Source organism: Lontra canadensis, unplaced genomic scaffold (genome assembly GCF_010015895.1).
Source record: "Lontra canadensis isolate GAN:19392208 unplaced genomic scaffold, GSC_riverotter_1.0 scaffold23, whole genome shotgun sequence".
NCBI lineage: Eukaryota > Metazoa > Chordata > Mammalia > Carnivora > Mustelidae > Lontra > Lontra canadensis.
In genome coordinates this window covers 6,553,279-6,572,358 of record NW_022631017.1, presented here as the reverse complement: position 1 = coordinate 6,572,358, position 19,080 = coordinate 6,553,279, and the positions used below count along the sequence as shown (strand labels likewise).

General features: G+C 45.3%; 1 protein-coding gene across 9 annotated transcripts in view; it reads right to left on the bottom strand.

Moving 5' to 3' along the window:
* Positions 1-3,933: 3,933 nt before the first annotated feature.
* The window catches only part of TRERF1 (transcriptional regulating factor 1), a 200,114-nt gene continuing 184,967 nt past the window's right edge, over positions 3,934-19,080 (bottom strand). For 6 of the 9 annotated variants that reach the window (XM_032862176.1, XM_032862175.1, XM_032862174.1 and 3 more), the window contains 3 exons: positions 13,666-13,869; positions 10,748-10,995; positions 3,934-7,363 (listed from right to left, as the gene is read on the bottom strand). In XM_032862176.1, the coding sequence (XP_032718067.1) occupies positions 7,039-7,363; positions 10,748-10,995; positions 13,666-13,869 (777 nt within the window). In that variant the 3' untranslated portion in view covers positions 3,934-7,038. The remainder of the gene's footprint in view (positions 7,364-10,747; positions 10,996-13,665; positions 13,870-19,080) is intronic. The other 3 variants (XM_032862179.1, XM_032862180.1, XM_032862182.1) reach the window with 1 other exon arrangement.

Here is a 19,080-nt window from a genome sequence, read left to right as displayed (position 1 = left end):
GAATATTTTGTACCACCTAACTAAGGTACTATGCAAATATATTCTCTCCCCTCCAAGTAGGTTATCACTCACCCTACTTGGCAGGCAAGAGAACCAAGGAAGAAGTAGCATGATTTTCCTAACATCACACAAATTGATGAGGATAGGAACAGAAACCAGTTTTGGGGCCCCTCAGACTAGCGTCTTTTCACTAGAAGTCTGTCCACATGGCGGTGTGGCGGAAATGTACAGATGTTGATACACCAGAGCGTGTAAACACCACACCTTACACCTGCACTCTACTGTCCTTGACTGTGCCCAGCTTTGGCAGGCTGCCCAGCGCCCTTTTCAGAGCTAGGCTCCCTCTCTGAATTGTGACATTCAAAGCTGGCTGGTCTCTCCCAGCCAGTGGGGCTCTCCAGTAGCTCTCCAATTCTCCTGTTACTTCTGAAGTTTGCATCTGTTTCTCTTAATGGTGCTTCTGCAACAGCTTTTCAGCCTGCCTCCTGCCCGCTTTGAGTAGTCTCTAATGGTTGAGTGTTCCACAGCCACAATGATGGTGACATTCTCCCAATTTGATCCTCACAGGAAGATACAAATTTTATCCTAATTTTAGAGTGAGGTCACTGAGGCTCAGAGATGAAATGACTCCTATGAATTAGTTACAGCTGAACCAATAACCATCTTCAAAATCTTAGCTCTGTACCTGTCTACCTTTGCAGTGGGTTGCAGTGGGTTACTCTGTGATGACGTGCAGTTCAATTTAAGTCCCTGTGGCTTCGAGGGCTAGAGACCCCACTCTCCCACCTCCCTGCAAGAGAAAGGGCTTATTTTTATTTTAAAAAACGTGTGGACTGAACTACCCCTAGAACAGAAAAAGTGGGTTCAAAGCAACCTTAAGGACTGGATACCCTCTCCATTTTTGAAACCAAACATGGTCTCTCTAATGGTGGGCTTTCCCTGCTTTCAAAGAGCTTCTGCTCCTCCAGAATTCTGCATTGCACGTGGCCATTGCTGGTTGCCTTTGGCTCACTGTGTTTCTCCATTCATACCCTCAAATCTGGAGATTTGATTTGGTCTCTGCATTTTCCTGGGCCAAACCATATTGTGTGTCACCAAGCAGCCTATGGGCCCAATAGCATGGGGTCAGGTGCCAGCCCAGGTCCACTTAACTGGGGGCGAAGGGGAGAGTAACTGTGAGAGGTCTTACCAGCCGTGGGGCCATAGAGGGGGTTCTCTGCCATGGTGTGTAGGCAAGGACAGCGCTCTCCAGCTTGACCCAGCCATTGTGGGCCTCTTCCACTACCTAAACTTTCAAATGTCTGACTTACTATAAGATGAGTAGGAGGCCAAATGATTCTATGCAGTTGAAGGAAGTACACCTTGCTTTATATTCAGGAAGAACAAAAGTATATGAGTCATATATTTCTACCTGATATTTTGATTGCACCAGCTGTTCTGTTTTAAAAGACAGCCCTTTTCCCTTGATTGTGATGGTTTCACAGGTATATACTTATCTTCAAAGTTACAGCTCATTAATCTGTATATGTTAAATATGTATAGCTTTTTGTATGTCAAGCACATCTCAATGAAGGGATTTTAACAATGCCAATTATTGCTAAAAATGAAGTTATACAAGCAGAGGAAGTAATGACCTAAAACAGTCCAAAGCAAGCACCAATGTGGTAAGGGTATGTGTGCTGGAGTGCAAGACAAGCAGGGATGGCTTCTCTGGCCTTTACAACTTACCTTGGGGCAGGGTTGGGGTGGGGAGGGCAGCCCTTTTCAAAGATAATCTTTTTTTTTTTAAAGATTTTATTTATTTATTTGACAGACAGAGATCACAAGAAGGCAGAGAGAGAGAGAGAGAGAGAGAGGGGAGGAAGCAGGCTCTCTGCTGAGCAGAGAGCCCGATGTGGGCTCGATCCCAGGACCCCGGGATCATGACCTGAGCCGAAGGCAGTGGCTTTAACCCACTGAGCCACCCAGGTGCCCCAAAGATTATCTCTCTTATATAAAGGAAATAATCAACACCTTTTCCTCTCTCTTTTTAAAAAGATTTTTATTATTTATTTATTTATCTGATAGAGAGACACACAGTGAGAGAGGAAGCAGATTTCCTGCTGAGCAGGGAGCCTGATGCATGGCTCGATCCCAGGACCCTGGCATCATGACCTGAGCCAAAGGCAGACACACGCTTAATGACTGAGCCACCCAGGTGCCCCACTTTGGATCTTTTATACAGGGATGTCTGTAATCCAAAGATCATCTATGGTTCACTTAGGAACATATTATTCAATTTCTTAACATGTCTTCTTAAATGTGTTTTGCTTGTGTCAACATTGAAACTCATCCTCATTCCTAGAGCACACCCCAGCTGGCTGGCTGTGGTTGAGGGAGGTAGACTGGGAGTCTATGAATTTCAAGAGGTTTTATTTACACACACACACATACACACACAATCACACACGCATACCTGGAAGAGTAAATTAATAAATTTATTATATTAGTATTATTAATACTAATATTAGTATTATTTATTTATATTAGTATTGTTAATAATTAATCAATTTAACAAATTATTGCTGAGCACCCGATACACATTGCTGGGGGAGGCAATGGTGGTAACGGGGTTCAGATTATTAATAAAACATGACTTTTGCTCTTCCCAGTGGTAAAATTAGATCAAGCCCCAGACCTCTATATATTCTAAGTATTAAATCGGCAGGAAGGAATGTTGGTCACCTTCACACACTTTCTTCCCACATGTATAATACAGTGTGGAATAGTGTTTTCTGGGGCGCCTGGGTAGCTCAGTGGATTAAAGCCTCTGCCTTTGGCTCAGGTCATGATTTCAGGGTTGTTGGGATTGAGCCCCGCATTGGGCTCTCTGCTCAGCAGGGAGCCTGCTTCCTCCTCTCTCTCTACCTGCCTCTCTGCCTACTCGTGATCTCTGTCTGTCAAATACATAAATAAAATCTTAAAAAAAAAAAAGAATAGTGTTTTCTACACAGGTATCATAAGTACTGAATGAATAAACAGGAAAACGTCTTCAGATTGGACACGTGAACCTCTGCAAGCAGAACTTAAATTTACAACACTGGCCACGTACGTGCTGCTTCTAGAGGAATTGCTATTTTATTTATACAGAACTGTCTAAAACTGATAGCTAAATATTAAAGTAACCGCCCCCTCCACCAAAGAACCTAGATCAAAAGGCTTGAATGGGTATGCCCCACTTAGAGCAAATTTTTTAAAAAAATATTTGTTTAGTGGGGTGCCTGGGTGACACCTCAAGTTTGTTTTTAATCGTTAAAAAGTAAGCACACTCCAGAATTTGGAAATCCAGACTAGCAAAGCTGATAGACCAGGTGGCTGGGGGACTTGGTGAATTCACCATGAGCGACCCGTGTGTGATACTGAACCCCCATAAGCTATAGGCCGGGAAGTTTGGTGCAGAGACCACTGACCCAGCAAGGGGCTCATCCTCTCTTTGTAGCAGAAATGTTATGTCCTTGTCTCCAGGAAGTGTTGGGTAGCGGGTGCTTCAATGAGACACTGTCATCGGCAGACCTCTGAATGGGTCTACAGAAACCAGCTAGTAGGTAAATTAGCACTTATCCAGCATTGAGAAGTGGCTAGAAAGAAGGAATGTTTAAGCCAAATGAAACTCAAAAAGATAACATTTTATTTTCAGAGCAGCTGATGCAGTATTGAATCAGGTTTTCACATATAAATAGGACAGTGTCTATTTGGTTACATCTCTGTTTGATGAATGCCTAGCTATAGGAACTGTAATAAATTTCTGAGAAGGCTAATGCCTGGAACCTTTTAAGTAAAATTCTTCTGGCTCTCTTTCTGAAAAAAGGATTGTGAGAACTTAAAAAAAAATGCTTTTCACTCAGGAGGAGAACCAATCTAGAATGCCTCATTTTAGTTTTGAAGGAACGCACCTTTTTAGGACAAGTCTATAAAACATCTTTATTTGTTTGTTACATATGATGTTTAAATATAACTTTGCTTTCAAGCTTCAAACTTTTTTTTTTTTTTAAACCCCTGGTAAAATAAGACTTTTGGTTCACCTTAACAAAAACTGACCTAGGAAGAAACATTTTTAGCAAAATGTATTATAAAATTCACTAGAAAATACTGTCCTCTTTTTGCCAAAATGTTACATAAAATCCTTATTAAAAATACACACGTTACAAAAGAAAAAATTATGAAGATGCTAATACATAGTGCTTTGGATACGGACCAAGGGACCTGCATTCCGGGAAAAATACAGTTAAGTACACTAAATATTATGATGTCAACTTATAATAGTGCAAACCTGAATAAATTACATCCTGAAATGAGAAGGCATGCAAGTCATTTGCTGAGAATAGAACATAACGAAGCCAGAGCAGGAAGCAATCACAACACTATTTAAAAATGTTTTCGTTTTTATTACATTAATTTTTTTCAAAAATACTTTTCTTTACAATAGAACTCCTAGAAAATATTTACAACCTTCCTCTAATAAAATATAACAGCAGTTAAATATATTTGAAAATAAGATGGGTTTTTCCATAAAATATATCTGTTAACTTTTTATATACAAGCTTTCTCAAAGAGGTCTAAATTCACTAATGAAAAACCATCTGATAGTAAACAGTAACGGTGTTGAAGACATTAATCTTTAGGAAGAGAAGTTCTTTGGGGTGGGGAGGGCGAGGGAAGCAAAAACACAACACATACATGCAGGCAGAATCATTTCAGAAGGAAAATAAGTGCAATATTTTACCGTGAAGTCAATTCAAGTTGATATTGTCAAGAAATACTACTTCAGGAATTTGAACTGTCTCATTAAGGAGGAGTTCTTTGGTTATTTCAAGTCAAAGATGCTTACATTATACTGCATGAAAAATCAAAATTAAATTGTGCATTACATTTTTTGCCTTGGCAACTCAGTTTATTTTTAATGTTTAAAACTGGAACGGCTGGGCAAGTCTCCAAACACAACAAGGACATTTGCTTTATAAACATGTTTCTGGGTGTTTGCTCCTTTGATAGATAAGCTTTCATAGACCCGATAGCAGAACCATTCCAGAATCACTCTCAGAGGCCGGCACACGCCGAGGGAAGCAGTCACCGGGACAGCCGCAATCAGCTGATCTTACGGAATGGTTCTGGAACAATTCTGCCACAAAGTTGATGCACACAACTTGGGCAGTTTTAACTCGAAATAGGAGAATAACCTGTCTAGAATGGCAGCAAATAAAACCTTTCTTTTTGCCTGTAGGAAAGGATGAATGAAACCCCCAAGGCCTTTTTTTCTGAAAACGCAAAGACGGAAACGAAAAGAACCTTTACATTTATCTTCTGACCGTGGCTTTCCTGAGATTCAGAGAACACTGCCTAGGCGGGGCTGCAAGGGAAAGCGAGCGTGTGCTAAAATGCTTCTGCTGGAGTCAAACTTAAAAGATGCTCAGGTCCTGTCCTCATGTTTGGCTGACCTTCTAATGTCAAGCTATTAACTAATGTGCCAGCGGAGTCTTCTGGGACAGGCCACACCTACACAAGCTCGGGGAGCCAGCCTCCCTGGGGTGGGGCAAGGCCTGAAAGCCCTCCTTCCAGAAGTCCGGCAGCATTAATGCTCCAGGGGAGGACGCTGGGGGCAGTCCTCTCTGCTGGGCTGCGTCCCAGTCTGAAGACACGTGCTCATTTGCCCTACCCAGGGAGGGGGGCAGTCTGACTCAGATCAAAAGCCCAAACTAACTGCCATTTTTGAAGGATTATAGGCTTATTACCTTCAAGTACAAACAGAAACCCTGCTAAGGAGACAGGAGGAAGCAGAGTTCTGTAGCTTGGAGAATTCTAGAAATGCTTTGGTAAATGACTTGAACGAATACATTCCTTGTTTGAATGCAAATATTGGTGGCTAAAGTGGTATCAGAAGCCATTATTGTTGGCCTTTAATGCTATTTCACTTGTATTTGCTGTTAAATTGGTTAGGAAACAGTCCAGCAAAGGTGAATGACAGCAGAATCCCAGCGAATGAGGTTTCACAGTACTTCCAAGGGACACAAAGTAATTCCAGAACTCCATGGACCATTAAACAGTGCTGCAAAAAAGAATGGGCTCTTCCAGTCTAGTTTTTGGGCAAAAGAACACTTCTCAGTGTTCCAGAACGTGTGACACTCAACCACTTTCCCTAAACAGCCCTGGCAACTTCATGGTTGGGGTTGTTTTCCTCTAGACAGCTCAAACAGAGACACGGCTCTGCCAATCCACCAATAGGAACCAACCAGTTCCCGGGGGGCGGGGGGAGCACAGGAGAGGATGATGTACTCACTCTAGGGACCAGGTCCTCGGTAAAGCCTGGCCTTGGAGTGAAAGCCTGAAATTGCACAGTACTCCTGGAAACAGGCCAACGGGGATAGCCGAGGCAGGGAGAAAACTTATTTTCACATTTGGTCGACTTTTTAAATGGTGTATGCGCTAGAGGAAAGCCGTGTAAGAGGAGGGCTTGCTTTGCTCACTGGAAAGTTAACCCTTAGCACAAAATCTCCTGCTAGAGACTCCGGGTTTGCTGCAAACTCCAGAATGAGGTCAGAACAAAAATAACTCTTAGTGGGAAAGGATGGCCCAAGGCCCCAACATGAAGAGGGGAGCCTGCTCCACACACGCACACGCATCCACACGCTCACGGCAAGCTTTGGGATCAAAGGCAGCAAGGATGGTTGACATCTGAAAGCAAAAGAACATTGAAGGTCAGGTTTATTCCCTGCCAGGAATGAGTTCGTGGGAATGCAGCCCAGATGAAACACCTCTTAAATAGAGTTGTGCCAATTATTTATTCCCTCCAACCTCCCACAGAAACATTGATTTTTTTTTTTTAAATAAAAGGAAAAGAAACTGAAAAAAAAAAAAATGTTTTTTTCCTAAACCTGAATGAAACGACCACTTCTTTAAACAGGTAGTTTAAAATGGTTACAAAACGAGCAGGGAGTCCAGGTTTCCTGATTAACGAAGACGGAGGCCGTGGGTGTTGGCTGTCTCTGCGTGACAAGTGGGCCTTTATAGTTCGGCATCACCCTGAAGTAAAACTGAATCTTGGTCGTCCAAGAGGAGATCCGTGTCCACGACCTCGGCCTCTTCCATGACACCTCCCAACTGCTGGACCACGTCGCCATCGAGGATGTCCACGTCCTTGATGGGTTTGATCAGGCTCAGCTGGTCCAGGGGCAGCAGCCCCGGTGCCCCTGCGGGCCCCGTAGTCCTCTCGATGGTGGCGGCCATTTCGGCGGCAAAAGCTGCCTTCTGAGCCTTTTGCCTCTGCTGTTCCTCCTGCTGCCTGTGTGTTTTCATGTGCGCATTTCGGCTTTTGATCTTGAAGAAGACTCTAAAATTGAAGAAAAAGCAGCATGTGAAATTTAGGGGATCTAAGTTCTTGGAAATCTGGATGCCCAACAGGGAATAGGTGTTTCATGGTCTAACATCTGGTTTGGGTGGCATGGAGAGAGTCTCTGGGTCACCTAGGACCTCCTGCCCCTGTTGCTTCTCCTCTCCAAGCATTACAAAGGAAAGGAAGTGGGCATGGGAGCACATGTACAGTGCATTAGGCTTCCTCCCTAGGACAATGGAGGATGGATTTTCAAAGGCCTTCCTGTCCATCTGTGGTCTGCAGCATGTGCCTTTCTCCCCCTTTAGCCTTCCCCACCCCCGTCTCCTCATCACAACCGGAGAATCCCTCAGTCATGCTGCTGAGCTCTCACAGTTCCCATAATAAAGCCCATCATCTGCCTTTGGCTTCTGTCCCTGTTCCTCCATAGTCAAATTTCTGGAAGGCTCTGCCGGATCTTTCACACTTGGTATCTTCCTCTCTCCTTCACCCTCCCCAACTGGATTCTTGTCTCCTCCACTGCAGCCCCACCCCTCTTCTCAAGGTCACCACTCTGTGTGGCCAAATCCAATGCCCCCCCCCCCAATTCCATCTTCATTGTACTTGACTTCTGAGCTATACCCACCACTCCTTTTCACCTAAGGCCCCTTCTCATTGGCCAACCATATTGTCATAATTTCCTCCTTTTAGCTTTAGAAGGAAATAGTAGTTCTCAGCTATGCATGATTCTGCCTTCCCAGAGACACCCGGCGGTGTGTGGAGTCATTTTTGACTGTCACAACTCGAGGGGAGGATGGTATTTCTCACATCCAGTAGGCAGAGGTCAGGGTGGTCTCCATAACCCATTGCGTGGAGGGTGGTCCCTTCTTCCCCAAACAAGGACTGATCAGACCCAAATGTCACTGCTGAGGTTGAGAAACTTTGAGACAAGGGGCCGGCAAACTACAGTCAATGGACCAAATCCAGCCCACTGAATTTTCGTAAATAAAGTTTTATTGCAACCCAGCCATGTCTATTTGTTTACGGACCGTCTGCAGCTGCTCTGCTCAGCAATGGTACCACTGGAAGTTGTGACACGGACAGTATGGACCACAAAGCCTGAAATATTTCTCTCTGAACCTTTTTCAGAAGCCATTTGCCCAGATGTGAGGCTGCCTCTTTTGGGAGAGGGGGTGGCACAGATACCCTGCATTCATTCCTGAGCTCATAAAGGGAAATGGGAAAAAAAAAAACACCTCTGATTTCTAAGACAAGCAGAGTTGATGAATCACAATTGCACATATTGAAACCGTTTCATGTAATGAACATAATTTCAGCAGCTAAAACAGGCATTCTGCAAACATTTGCCTGTTATTCCTACTCCGGAAAACCACAGAAAATATTTCTATTTTCCACAAAATCTTAACTGGAGTTATGGTATTAAAAGGTCCCAAGCAACATCAAAACAAGACAAGAAAAACACTTAATGGGTGTCACTGAGAGACAGCCAGCGAGCTCAAGATGCTAATTCTGGTTTGTTAAAATGTTCTTTGTCTCCACCTGCTGGAACAAGGAGTTGTAGCCCGTGTGTCCCAAAGTGAGCAGGAGGTGGTGTTGGCTCCTCTCAGGGGACAGGTGGGAGATAGAGCGAGTCAGTCCGAAGACGGTTCCTTACTTCAAGTCCGGAAGCCTAATGATCCATCTGGAGGCTCACGTCTCCGTGGTAAAATGAAGGGAGGGATACCTTGTCCTGGCTCTGAGGGGTATGAGAACACAGGGGAGCTGCACTAAAGGCATCTCCTCCATCGCTGTGCTTCACAGAGAGAAGACTGCTGCTAATTCCATCTCACCTTGGCAAGAGCCACCAGACGGAGTTAGGTTCACCCAGAGGCTGAGAGCGCTGGCCTGGGTCAGGCTGCGTAGCCTGAATCCCGACTCAGATGTGCACTGTGACCAACACCTTACTCTTTCTGTGCCGCATTTTCTCGGCTTGTCCCAAAGCGCCTACTAAAAGGGTCTACTCTGGGGTGCCTGGGTGGCTCAGTGGGTTAAAGCCTGCCTTCGGCTCAGGTCATGATTCCAGGGTCCTGGGAACGAGCCCCACATCGGGCTCTCTGCTCGGCAGGGAGCCTGCTTCCCTTCCTCTTCCTCTGCCTGCCTCTCTGCCTACTTGTGATCTCTGTCAAATAAATAAAATCTTAAAAAATAAATAAATAAAAGGGCCTACCCTGTGGCACTAAAGATTAAATTAATCAATACCTGTACGAATCCGTTAGAACTGTGCCAGCAAACAATACCCTACAAATGGCAGGTACTGGTAAGTTGTCGGAAATAGCTTAATGAGTATCACAGGCAGAGGTCCTAGTGGGCCTCACTCGTACAACTAGGGACGCTCAAGGAAGTCACTCACGACAACCCCTCCAAGTCAGGCGGCCTCACTGAGACGTGGAGTTCTACCTTGGATGGTGTGGGAGGGAAGGCTGTGTGTCTTACCATCCGTGATCTTTTCCACCTAAAATAAACAGACCGATAAGATGGAGCAGTGGTCAGGGTCCTGGGCTCTGCACTTTGACAGAGACAGGCCCAAATCTCAGCTCTGCTCTCAAGGGGGGTGTGACCAGAGGCAAGTTATTTTACTTGATTTTCAATCTTTATTTGTGTAACAAGGATAAAAACAGTCTCTGTACCACATGGAGTTTCTGTGTGAGGACTAAAATGAGCTCCTGCACATAAGGTAGTTCCCAAAGTGAGTGCTCAGCAAGTGTGAGATGTTACTAGTACTGCCTGCTGTCGGTTTTCCTCTCTGAGCGGTCTTCAGTTTTACTTAAAAGGGCAGGCATGACAAACAGGCTTTTTCTCCTGAGTCATCCTGATCAATTGGTTATGCCTGCTTGAAGCATTGGGGTGGAAAAGATCTGAGGTCCTGTCTTAAGATGACAGCGAAGAGTGCAGCAATCGGCTAGTGATGTCTGCCCTGGACACAGGAAGGAGCCTGCAGTGAGAGGATACTTCCTGATACATGTTTCAGAGCCATTCCCAAATCACTCAGAAGGAATGCAAAGAGAGCCACACTCGTGAATATGGTTTGGGTGTGAAGGGATGGAGTGGGAATCAGAGTCCCACCCACCGTTTCTGAAAAAGAGGGAAGTTTTGTTACTAGAGGTTTGCCCTGAAGTTGTCTGGCCTTATTAGGCATGAGGATATCAGAATGACCATATTCTGAGTCAGAGACAAGGTCCACCCACCCTGAGGCTCTGTGCAGACCACAAGGATGATACAAGGGAGTATTTGGAAACACTGGGTTTTTTTTCTAGTTGAAGAAACCTCAGACCATCTTGGCCAGGCCTCCACAGAGCACTTATTCATCACAGACTCAGATTTGGTCCCCAGTCCAACTGCACGTACTTGCCACACTCCTTGCAGGGGAAGATGGTGGTGGGGTCTGTCTCGCCGCTGGTGGTGCTGTGAGAGGGGGAGCTCTTCACTGAGCAGTACCCGCTCTGGGCACTGCCAGGCTTCTGCTTCCCAGAGGGGATGGCCCCCCGGGCTTTGGTCACCTGGTTGGTGCCACCGTGGATGCGGGCATGGCCATTCAGAGCCTGTCGGGAGCTGAACACCTGGGGAAGAAAGGGAGTGACATGACATCTACAGTCCTGAAAAGGAAATTAGGGTTATTAGTTACTCAATGGTGAAACACGTGATACTTGAAACAGTGTTTAATGACGGGGTGCGGGGGTTTTATGTAAGCAAACTTTGGATGCGGGCGCAAAAAGGTCAAGGTCAAATACTACCACCACTAACACTGCGCCCATAAAAAAACCACATTGTTGTTACAACTGGAAGACAAGAAGCACTGTGGCTGAGTCTGAAGGACAAAGGTGCCATCTAGCAGTCAGGGGCCTGGGGGGCGAGATCCAGCATCTCTGTGTCATAGGGAGGGCTGCGGGGCCATTTCCCCTCTGTACACCCAATTTTTTTTTTCCATCTGTAAGATGAGGGAGTTGACCAGCTTCCAAAATTTTTTTTTTTTAAGTTGGAAATTACCTCCCTCTCCTCCCCTCCCCTTTTCTCCTTCTCTTTCCTTTCTTTCTTTTACTTTAAGAAAAACAAAACAAAACAAATCAGGTTTTGTGCAAATGCTCAAAGTTAAAAGCAGAGGTGTTCTGGCTGAAATAGAGCCAGCACCCCGGGAAGTGGGCCTACTTGCTCAGCTCTATCTCCCTACCACGGAAAGCCCCAGCACCCCAAGAAACACAGGTGGAAGGACACTGATTAGTGGCTCTGATAAATTCTGTATATTACATCCAAGCCTTAATCGTGACCAGTTGTCAAAGCAATGTTTCAGACTCCCAGATTTTACTGTAGGATGATAAAAAGGGGCAGGACCTGGACAGTCTTTTGAAACTTGCCATAAAACAGTCTCTCCTAACCTCAGAATGACTGACATTTGGGGCCAGATAGTTTTTGTTGGAGTGGGGCCGTGTTAAGTAGGAATTTTAGCAGCATCCTAGTCTCTACCCTGGAGAAGCCAACAGCACCTCTCCAGATGTGACATATATGTCTCCGGACATTGCCAAATGCTCTTGGGGAACAAAATCATTCCTAGTCGAGCACCACTACTATATAGAGATGCAATCCACTTCCCTGAATTTGAAGAGCCCCGACTTCCAGCTTGTTAAACCCATCAGCTAACAGGTCTACCCACGGAGCTGTAGGAGGTTTGCTCTGTGTGAAATTCATGAGTTCTGTTTATGGTCTTACCGGGGGGAAAAATAAATCTATGGCTGATTTAGCATCCCAAACCTCCAGACTTAGGCAAGGAATAAAACTAACATGTTTTCTCCCTGTGAATTTTAAAAATCATTAAAAAATATCCAGCTTGCTGAGCATTTCTGATTGGCAAAAGTGAAAGATGACTTCCCACTCAGTCAAGAATTTACCGTACACCAAACTATGAGCCGATGAAAACAGTGAATTTCTAAACTAATTCACCCAGAAATACTGGCACTGAAAGTCACATCTTAAACATCCCTGAACGGAAGAGCTCTATACAAAATGGAAATGATGTGGTGATGCTTCCAGGTCATTAAACATCAAAGACAGAAACAAGCTAGCAATTTCTTATGTTCTCTTCGAACTTAATGCCAGATGTACGTATTTTTTTTTCTTACTTTTCCAGTTTTTTTCTCGAATGTAAATCAAGTGAATTTCTGCGTTAGTATCTAACTATTTTAAAGACTATTGCTTTCTCCATCTAAATGTCGGAATCATCAAGCAGCATTCAATACACTCTGGAAGACAGTGTTGTCCTGCATAATATACAAGCAAAGATGAGCACTAGCTTGGAAAACACAGGGGTTCTTGTGAAGGAGTTAACATTCTCATTTTTTGAGGAATACCTCTAGAACTTACCTGTACAGGTATGCCTGGCTTTAAGAAATCTGACTCAGGAAAAGTTCAACAATGCAGGCTAGTGGGGGACTGGTGAGGGACTGAAAGTCTAAAGTTAACATCTTAAAGAATATATATCCTTTAAGATACACTGGGGGCCTTAGACCGGACCAGTATAGATTGCATAAGGACTTCCTTAGTGCTAAGAATGATCTAACAGTGAATTTGTTTTATTTTAGCTAAACGGTATTTCCAATGTACTTGAAAAGTACTACGTTAATTGTACAGACTCACGTTCAGCCCGTTTACATGATTAAATTGCTTAGTAAAAATTTTCTTGGTTCTTTGCAAAGCATACAAAGGTAAACTTCAGCTAAATCATTGTAATGATTTTCTCAAATTTCAGATTACTGACATTTGAATGAGTAACGCTTAATGGAATCATGAAATGCAAAACCTTCCAGACAGGTGAGATGACCAGGAATGGGGACAAGTGTTACGAGAGGGCAAGCCTTCTCCGTGGGCTCCCCCAAGGCATTTCAGTGCCTGCCAAGGGGGCAGGACCTAGTGTCACACGGCCCTGAGGGGTGGAGGGGCACCAAGAAACATGGCATGTAAGTTCTGGAGGCCAAGGCTCACCGCTGAAACCATGCTCAGTAGCTCTGAGGAGCTCGGATCATAAGCTTCCTTATGAAGGGCAGGGACCTTCTCTGGGGCCCCAGAGCACCCCAGCGCTCATCTGCTGGCTCATCAACGGCTGAGTGAATAAGGAAATGGAAACACTGGAAAAAAACACCAATGCAACGTGAAATTCCCTCTGTGAAACTTCCCTTGCTAAAAGTGCAGCCTTTCTAAAGCGCTCTGTCCTTAAAGCCAGGCACAGCCCGCTGCCCTCCTAGTCCCAGCTTCCCGAAGGACACGGCGACACTTACAGCCCCGCAGTTGGGCATCTCACAGATGAAGGAGCCGGATGGCTGGCTGAGGGCCTGCAGGGGTGGCCCCTCCGTGGGAGCCAGTGCGGGGCCTGGCGGTGGCTCGGGAGACTTGGGCACCTCACTCTCCTCTTCTCTTGTGGATTTCCTATCTTCTTCCGGGTCCTCCTCCTCCTCCTCTAACTCCTCTTCTTCTTCACTCGTCTGGTGGTGAGACAACAGAAGCAAAAGAGGGGACACCCCCAAATGGCATTTTTAGTGATGAACAGCCCACCAGCCAGAAGAGGAGAGAGGGGTTGAACACAGGGGGTTCTTTCTGCCTAAGGAACAGCGGCAGATGGTCTCTACCAGCCCCGTCATTGGGTGCTTGGGGCTTTGAGGTCGAGGAAGTCCCCCGCCTCACTTTGGGGCCCCCTCACCACTTTTGTAAAAATATGCGAAGGCAGAGAAGAGAGATTTCTGTGTGTAGAGTTTCTTTCCCTTGCTCAAGACCATTAGACTTTGAATTGGATTAAATGTCACTCGTGAGCAGCTCTGTCTCCCCAGAGCAGTAAAGAAGGCTTTTGAGCAGCCACGATACTGCGGAAACCCCCCTGGAGAGAGACTAAAGACCTATATAGTGATTTGTTTCCAGACCTTACGATACATTTCCGGGCAAGACAACCCACATGTCTGATCTGACCTATGGCCTGTGGAAAGCATGGGACTCACGGTGCTCTGACGGGTTCCTGCTTGCTCTTGTCAAAATAGAATCCAAGGGTGAACGTCAACAGCTTTGTAGAGAGGAAAGGGGAAGGGATAACCCCCCAGCCCCCACTTTTTTTTTTTTTGGACTGTGTCATCATGGGCTTGGAGAAATGCCTACCAGAGGTATTCTATCAAAAAGAACATGAAAAATATTAGTAGCCTCGCTGCAACTGTGTCCCTTCCCCCTACTTCAGAACAACCAGGGGGAGAACACAGCAGAAAGTCCTGCCTTCCCCAGAGGTCACAAGATGGTAAGTCACTGGAGCAACTGATGTCCTACTGTGGCAGGGGTGGGGTGGAGGGCAGGGACGCAGGAGGCCTTCATTCTATTTGTTCAACTATCTTACTCTGTTTCCTCCGTCCTCCCGGAGGGATGCTGGCTCCTCCAGGCTATGGAAGGATGGAGGCTCAGGGAGAGGGAGTTCTACATTATGTCAATTTCATTCCAGCTTCTGTTTCACAGCACTTCACAGTTTACAAAGCATTTTCATGTTTGCAGTCTCACCCAGAAGCTGGAAACATCTTCCCATTTTACAGATTAAGAAACAAAAGGCACGTCCTGTTGCCTCCACCCTGACAGGTCAGCTGTGTCTGCCAGGCTCTGCTTAAAGCACATGGGCTCCAGTCTGATTTATCCCAGAGAATGATGGAACTCTGGGGGAACCTACGATTCTTAGAACCCAGAAGCAAAAATTCCTGAAAAGGACGAAGATTTCTAAGAGTAGTAGAGCAGTCCCCTGGGATCCAGAAACCACAAGCTTTCTCTCTCCAGTTTGGATTGGGGGCAGGAGAGAAAGACAGTGCTAGTACATATGGGGCATTTAACATTCCAACGTTGTCCCATTGCTGTCTGCATTTAATACTATATGCGTATTTGAGAGGATGTAGTGATAGGGTATACTTAAGAAATAGCTTCGGGGTGTATGGGTGGCTCAGCTGGTTAAGCGACTGCCTCTGGCTCAGGTCATGATCCTGGAGTCCCTGGATCGAGTCCCACACAGGGCTTCCTGCTCAGCAGGGAGTCTGCCTCTCCCTCTGACCCTTCACTTGCTGTGCACTCTCTCCCTCTCATTCTCTCTCTCAGATAAATAAATAAAATCTTAAAAAGAAAATCTTAAAAAAAAAGAGAGAGAAAGAAATAGCTTCAGTTTCCAGTGGGTTCATTACAATAAACCAGTAATGATTACATTTGCTGAAAGACTTCAGTGAGCACAGATGTAGGCCTACTTCATTTTGCAGAGTGATTTCTGATATATGAGTTGTAGGTCTCATAATTATGAGTATAGAACACACGGGTTCATTTTCCTTAAATGGTCTGATTCCCATGTGAATCCAACATCTTTGAACCTCAAAGGGTTTCAGGTAAAACCATGTCGTGTCAAACTCCAATGGTTCACTCCAGACCCTTCTAGAACTGGAACTCTGTGGACTCAATATTGCTTTATTAAGCAAGCCATGGTCCACACCTTGGCCCTTAGATTACATGGTAACTTTTAATGACAATGGTGTTTGTTTTACAGTCCTTGCTATAATTACAATTTTCTCACAATACCATTTTTTTGGGCTTAAAAAGTCTTAGAAAGAGAAAGAGATCTTAGAAAGATTCCATATAGCCACAAATTTACAGATTAAATTACACTGTGCTGTGATTATATATGTCTCTGGAATTTAGATAGGTTTTATTTCAACTGGCAATCTATACATGTTCACAAAATGATTTATCACCAAGCCATATGGCTTACCAAAGTGACTAAGAGATACAAAGATAGGAGGACAAGAATCCTAACATGGACAACTTTGTGTCAACAAGTTGGCCATTTCACGATGTATTGTGAAATAAAACACTGAATAATATTCCCAAACTGGTAGCAGGTGGGCAAATACAGGATGGGGAGGTGGTGATGTATTTAACACGGTGCTTAAAACCTTGGGAGTCTGCAGTAAGAGTTCCTTGAGGAGGATGATACTCTTATTTCTCAGGCATGCAAATGGAATTTGCATGATGAGACATTTGTTAAGTGAAAATACAAATGCTCAACAGCCCAAATTTACTCAGAGACATAAATCTGAGCATCACAGTTACTTATGATGATGGTGATGGTGGGGATGAAAACATGTTGGATGCCTGCTAGGAGTTAGGCACCACACACACACACACACACACACACGTGTATGCACGCGTACATATACACGAAATTTCTGGTGCATACGATAATCGCGTACAAATTTTTCTTTTTTAAACAAATGAGGAAATCGGCCAGAGAACGACTTTCCCCAAGGTCACATAGCTGGTAAAAAAGTTGAACGGAGATTGAAACCTCAATTATCTAATTTCAAAATCTAGCCTTCTTCATTTATTGGCCCTGCAGCTGATGTCCACAGGGGGACATGTGTTCATCTGCACACAGTTTAGATTTTCAGCCCAAACAAAGAGATCCTAAACCCTCAAAACCATTGCAAACGGCTGCCTGTAAATGTCGAAGGGCAGCAGGAGCGCTCCCAAACTTCCATCAGCAGTGGACCAGGTGGTAGTAACTTAGGTGCTTAGACCATGGTGAGCATTGCCCTTGGGAGACCTGACTGCTATCTTCTAAAGTCAGCTACTCTTCTCACTTAGTTTCTTGAATTGTGCTGAATTTACAACCAGACCCACAGATTGGCCTTCAGTGGGAGCATGAGTGCGGGCAGGAGACAGGGAGATGTGATCACTACTTTTCTCCTATATCCTTAACAGAGCCCACCCTGGTCCCCTTCTTTTGCCTCCAAGATGGGAGGACCTCTCATGGCTTTAGGCCAGAAGTCTAATCAGCCGAGGAAGCTACTGCGGTCTGTTGGCCTTCTGGTTACCTCAACAGCAGCCATTCCTCACAAACTCTCCTTTTCCCTTCTCCCCACAAAAGTCCCTGAACTATCCAAGTGTGTTCCATATGGACGAAACACTGCGGACCTAAGATCAGGAAGCCATCCCCAGTGTCCGGGCAGGCCCAGAGGACAAAGGGCAGGACCCCTATGACTGTGCCTTCTGCACCCTTCCCATTTCTTGCATGGTCCCAATTTTTCATCACTACTTTGCAAACTTTCCTTAAAAGGCTGACTGTGTCTTCACAGTGCCTGAAAGGAAGCGTGAGCTACCATGCTGACCTTAAATCAAGATTCGCTCCCTCCCTCTCTTTCTTTCTTTCTTGTGGGCCTGAGTCATCTCTGCACATGGCTTTTTGGTCTCCTTAAGGTAACAAGGGTGGGGATGCTCCCGATCCAACTTCATCCTGGCTCCTGTGGAACAGGCTCGAGAAGGTGTGGTTCCTTGGGCATCATCTTACCCTCTCCTCCTTGTCTCAGGCTAACAGGCTGGCCTGGCCTTTCTGCACAGCTCCAGAGCCCTGCCAGCCCATGAAGGCCCCTCTTCCTTACGTGGTAATATCTTCCTTAGCAGCAATCCCCTGCTCTGAATCCCCCTGTTCTCCCCATCTCCCTGCAGTGTGTTCATAGAGGGAGCATTGCTATGAGCCACAGTGACTCCTCTCTGGGAATGATGTTCATTCACTTCATTCCACAACAGATATTTAAAGGATTTATATAATGCTAGGAACTCCCCTAGGCGCTTGGTAACACACAGCTAGAAAGACATCCATTGGCCTTAGGAAACCATATTCTCTGATTTTGCTTTCTTCCAAAACATGACTCTGACAGAGACCAGAATGTTTCAGAACTGGAAGGGACCTTCCAAATCATCTAAGCCATCTGCCCCATTTTATAGGTCAGTAAGCTTAGGAGCCAGGTCTTAGGTCTGCAAGACCAGGTTTCTTCATGCTTGTTTGCCATCTAGCCCACTCATCTGGAAAGTGATGCTCTGTGTGACCTTGGGAAGCCCTTCCCCTCTCTGGGCCTCAAACCCTTGGCTGGGCATGGTGGAGCTGGAGGAGAGAGAGGACCTAAGGCCCCATCCAAGCCCATCTGGCTCTTGTCTTACGCCGCTTGTAAACACTCTTGGGATTCATGCTAAAGCTTCCATTTGTGTATGCCACATCCTCCAACTTCAGTATACGCTCCTGGCGGGGGGAGGGGGGCCAGAGGCCAGTTGACATCCCCGGCTCACCCACAGTACCACATGCGCCTTTTTGTTTACACCGTGGGAACTCAACTGCATTCAGCTGATTGAGCCAGAACAGGCCACATTGCTTTTTTTAAACATTAGGCCACAGGTGAGAACAATGCTCTCCAGATAGAAGACAGCAACCACTTCAGCCACGCAAACAAAAGCCCTGGTCAGGGGAAACCGCAAGCACAGAACACCATCATCTCTGATGCAGATTTCGATTCTTTCCTGATATCTGGGTCCAAATATAAATTCAAATATGTGTGTATATTTCACAGCTAGGATCATTCTTAGGTAGGAACTTGGACCTCAAAGCATTAATGAGTCCAAGAGTTCTTATACTTCTCTAAAAGAGTCTGCACTGTACTGCTCTTAAGTATCACACAGGGAATCAGGCTCAGACAACATCCTCACCAGCCATTTGACCACGGCTAAGTTACCTACGCTCTGTGCCTCAGTTCCCTACCTCCCGGACTGTCTATGAGGATTAAATGAGTTCATACTGGTAAAGGGCCTAGCACAAGGCACAGCACATAGAAAGGGCTATGTAAGTGTCCATTAAAGAAAATAAG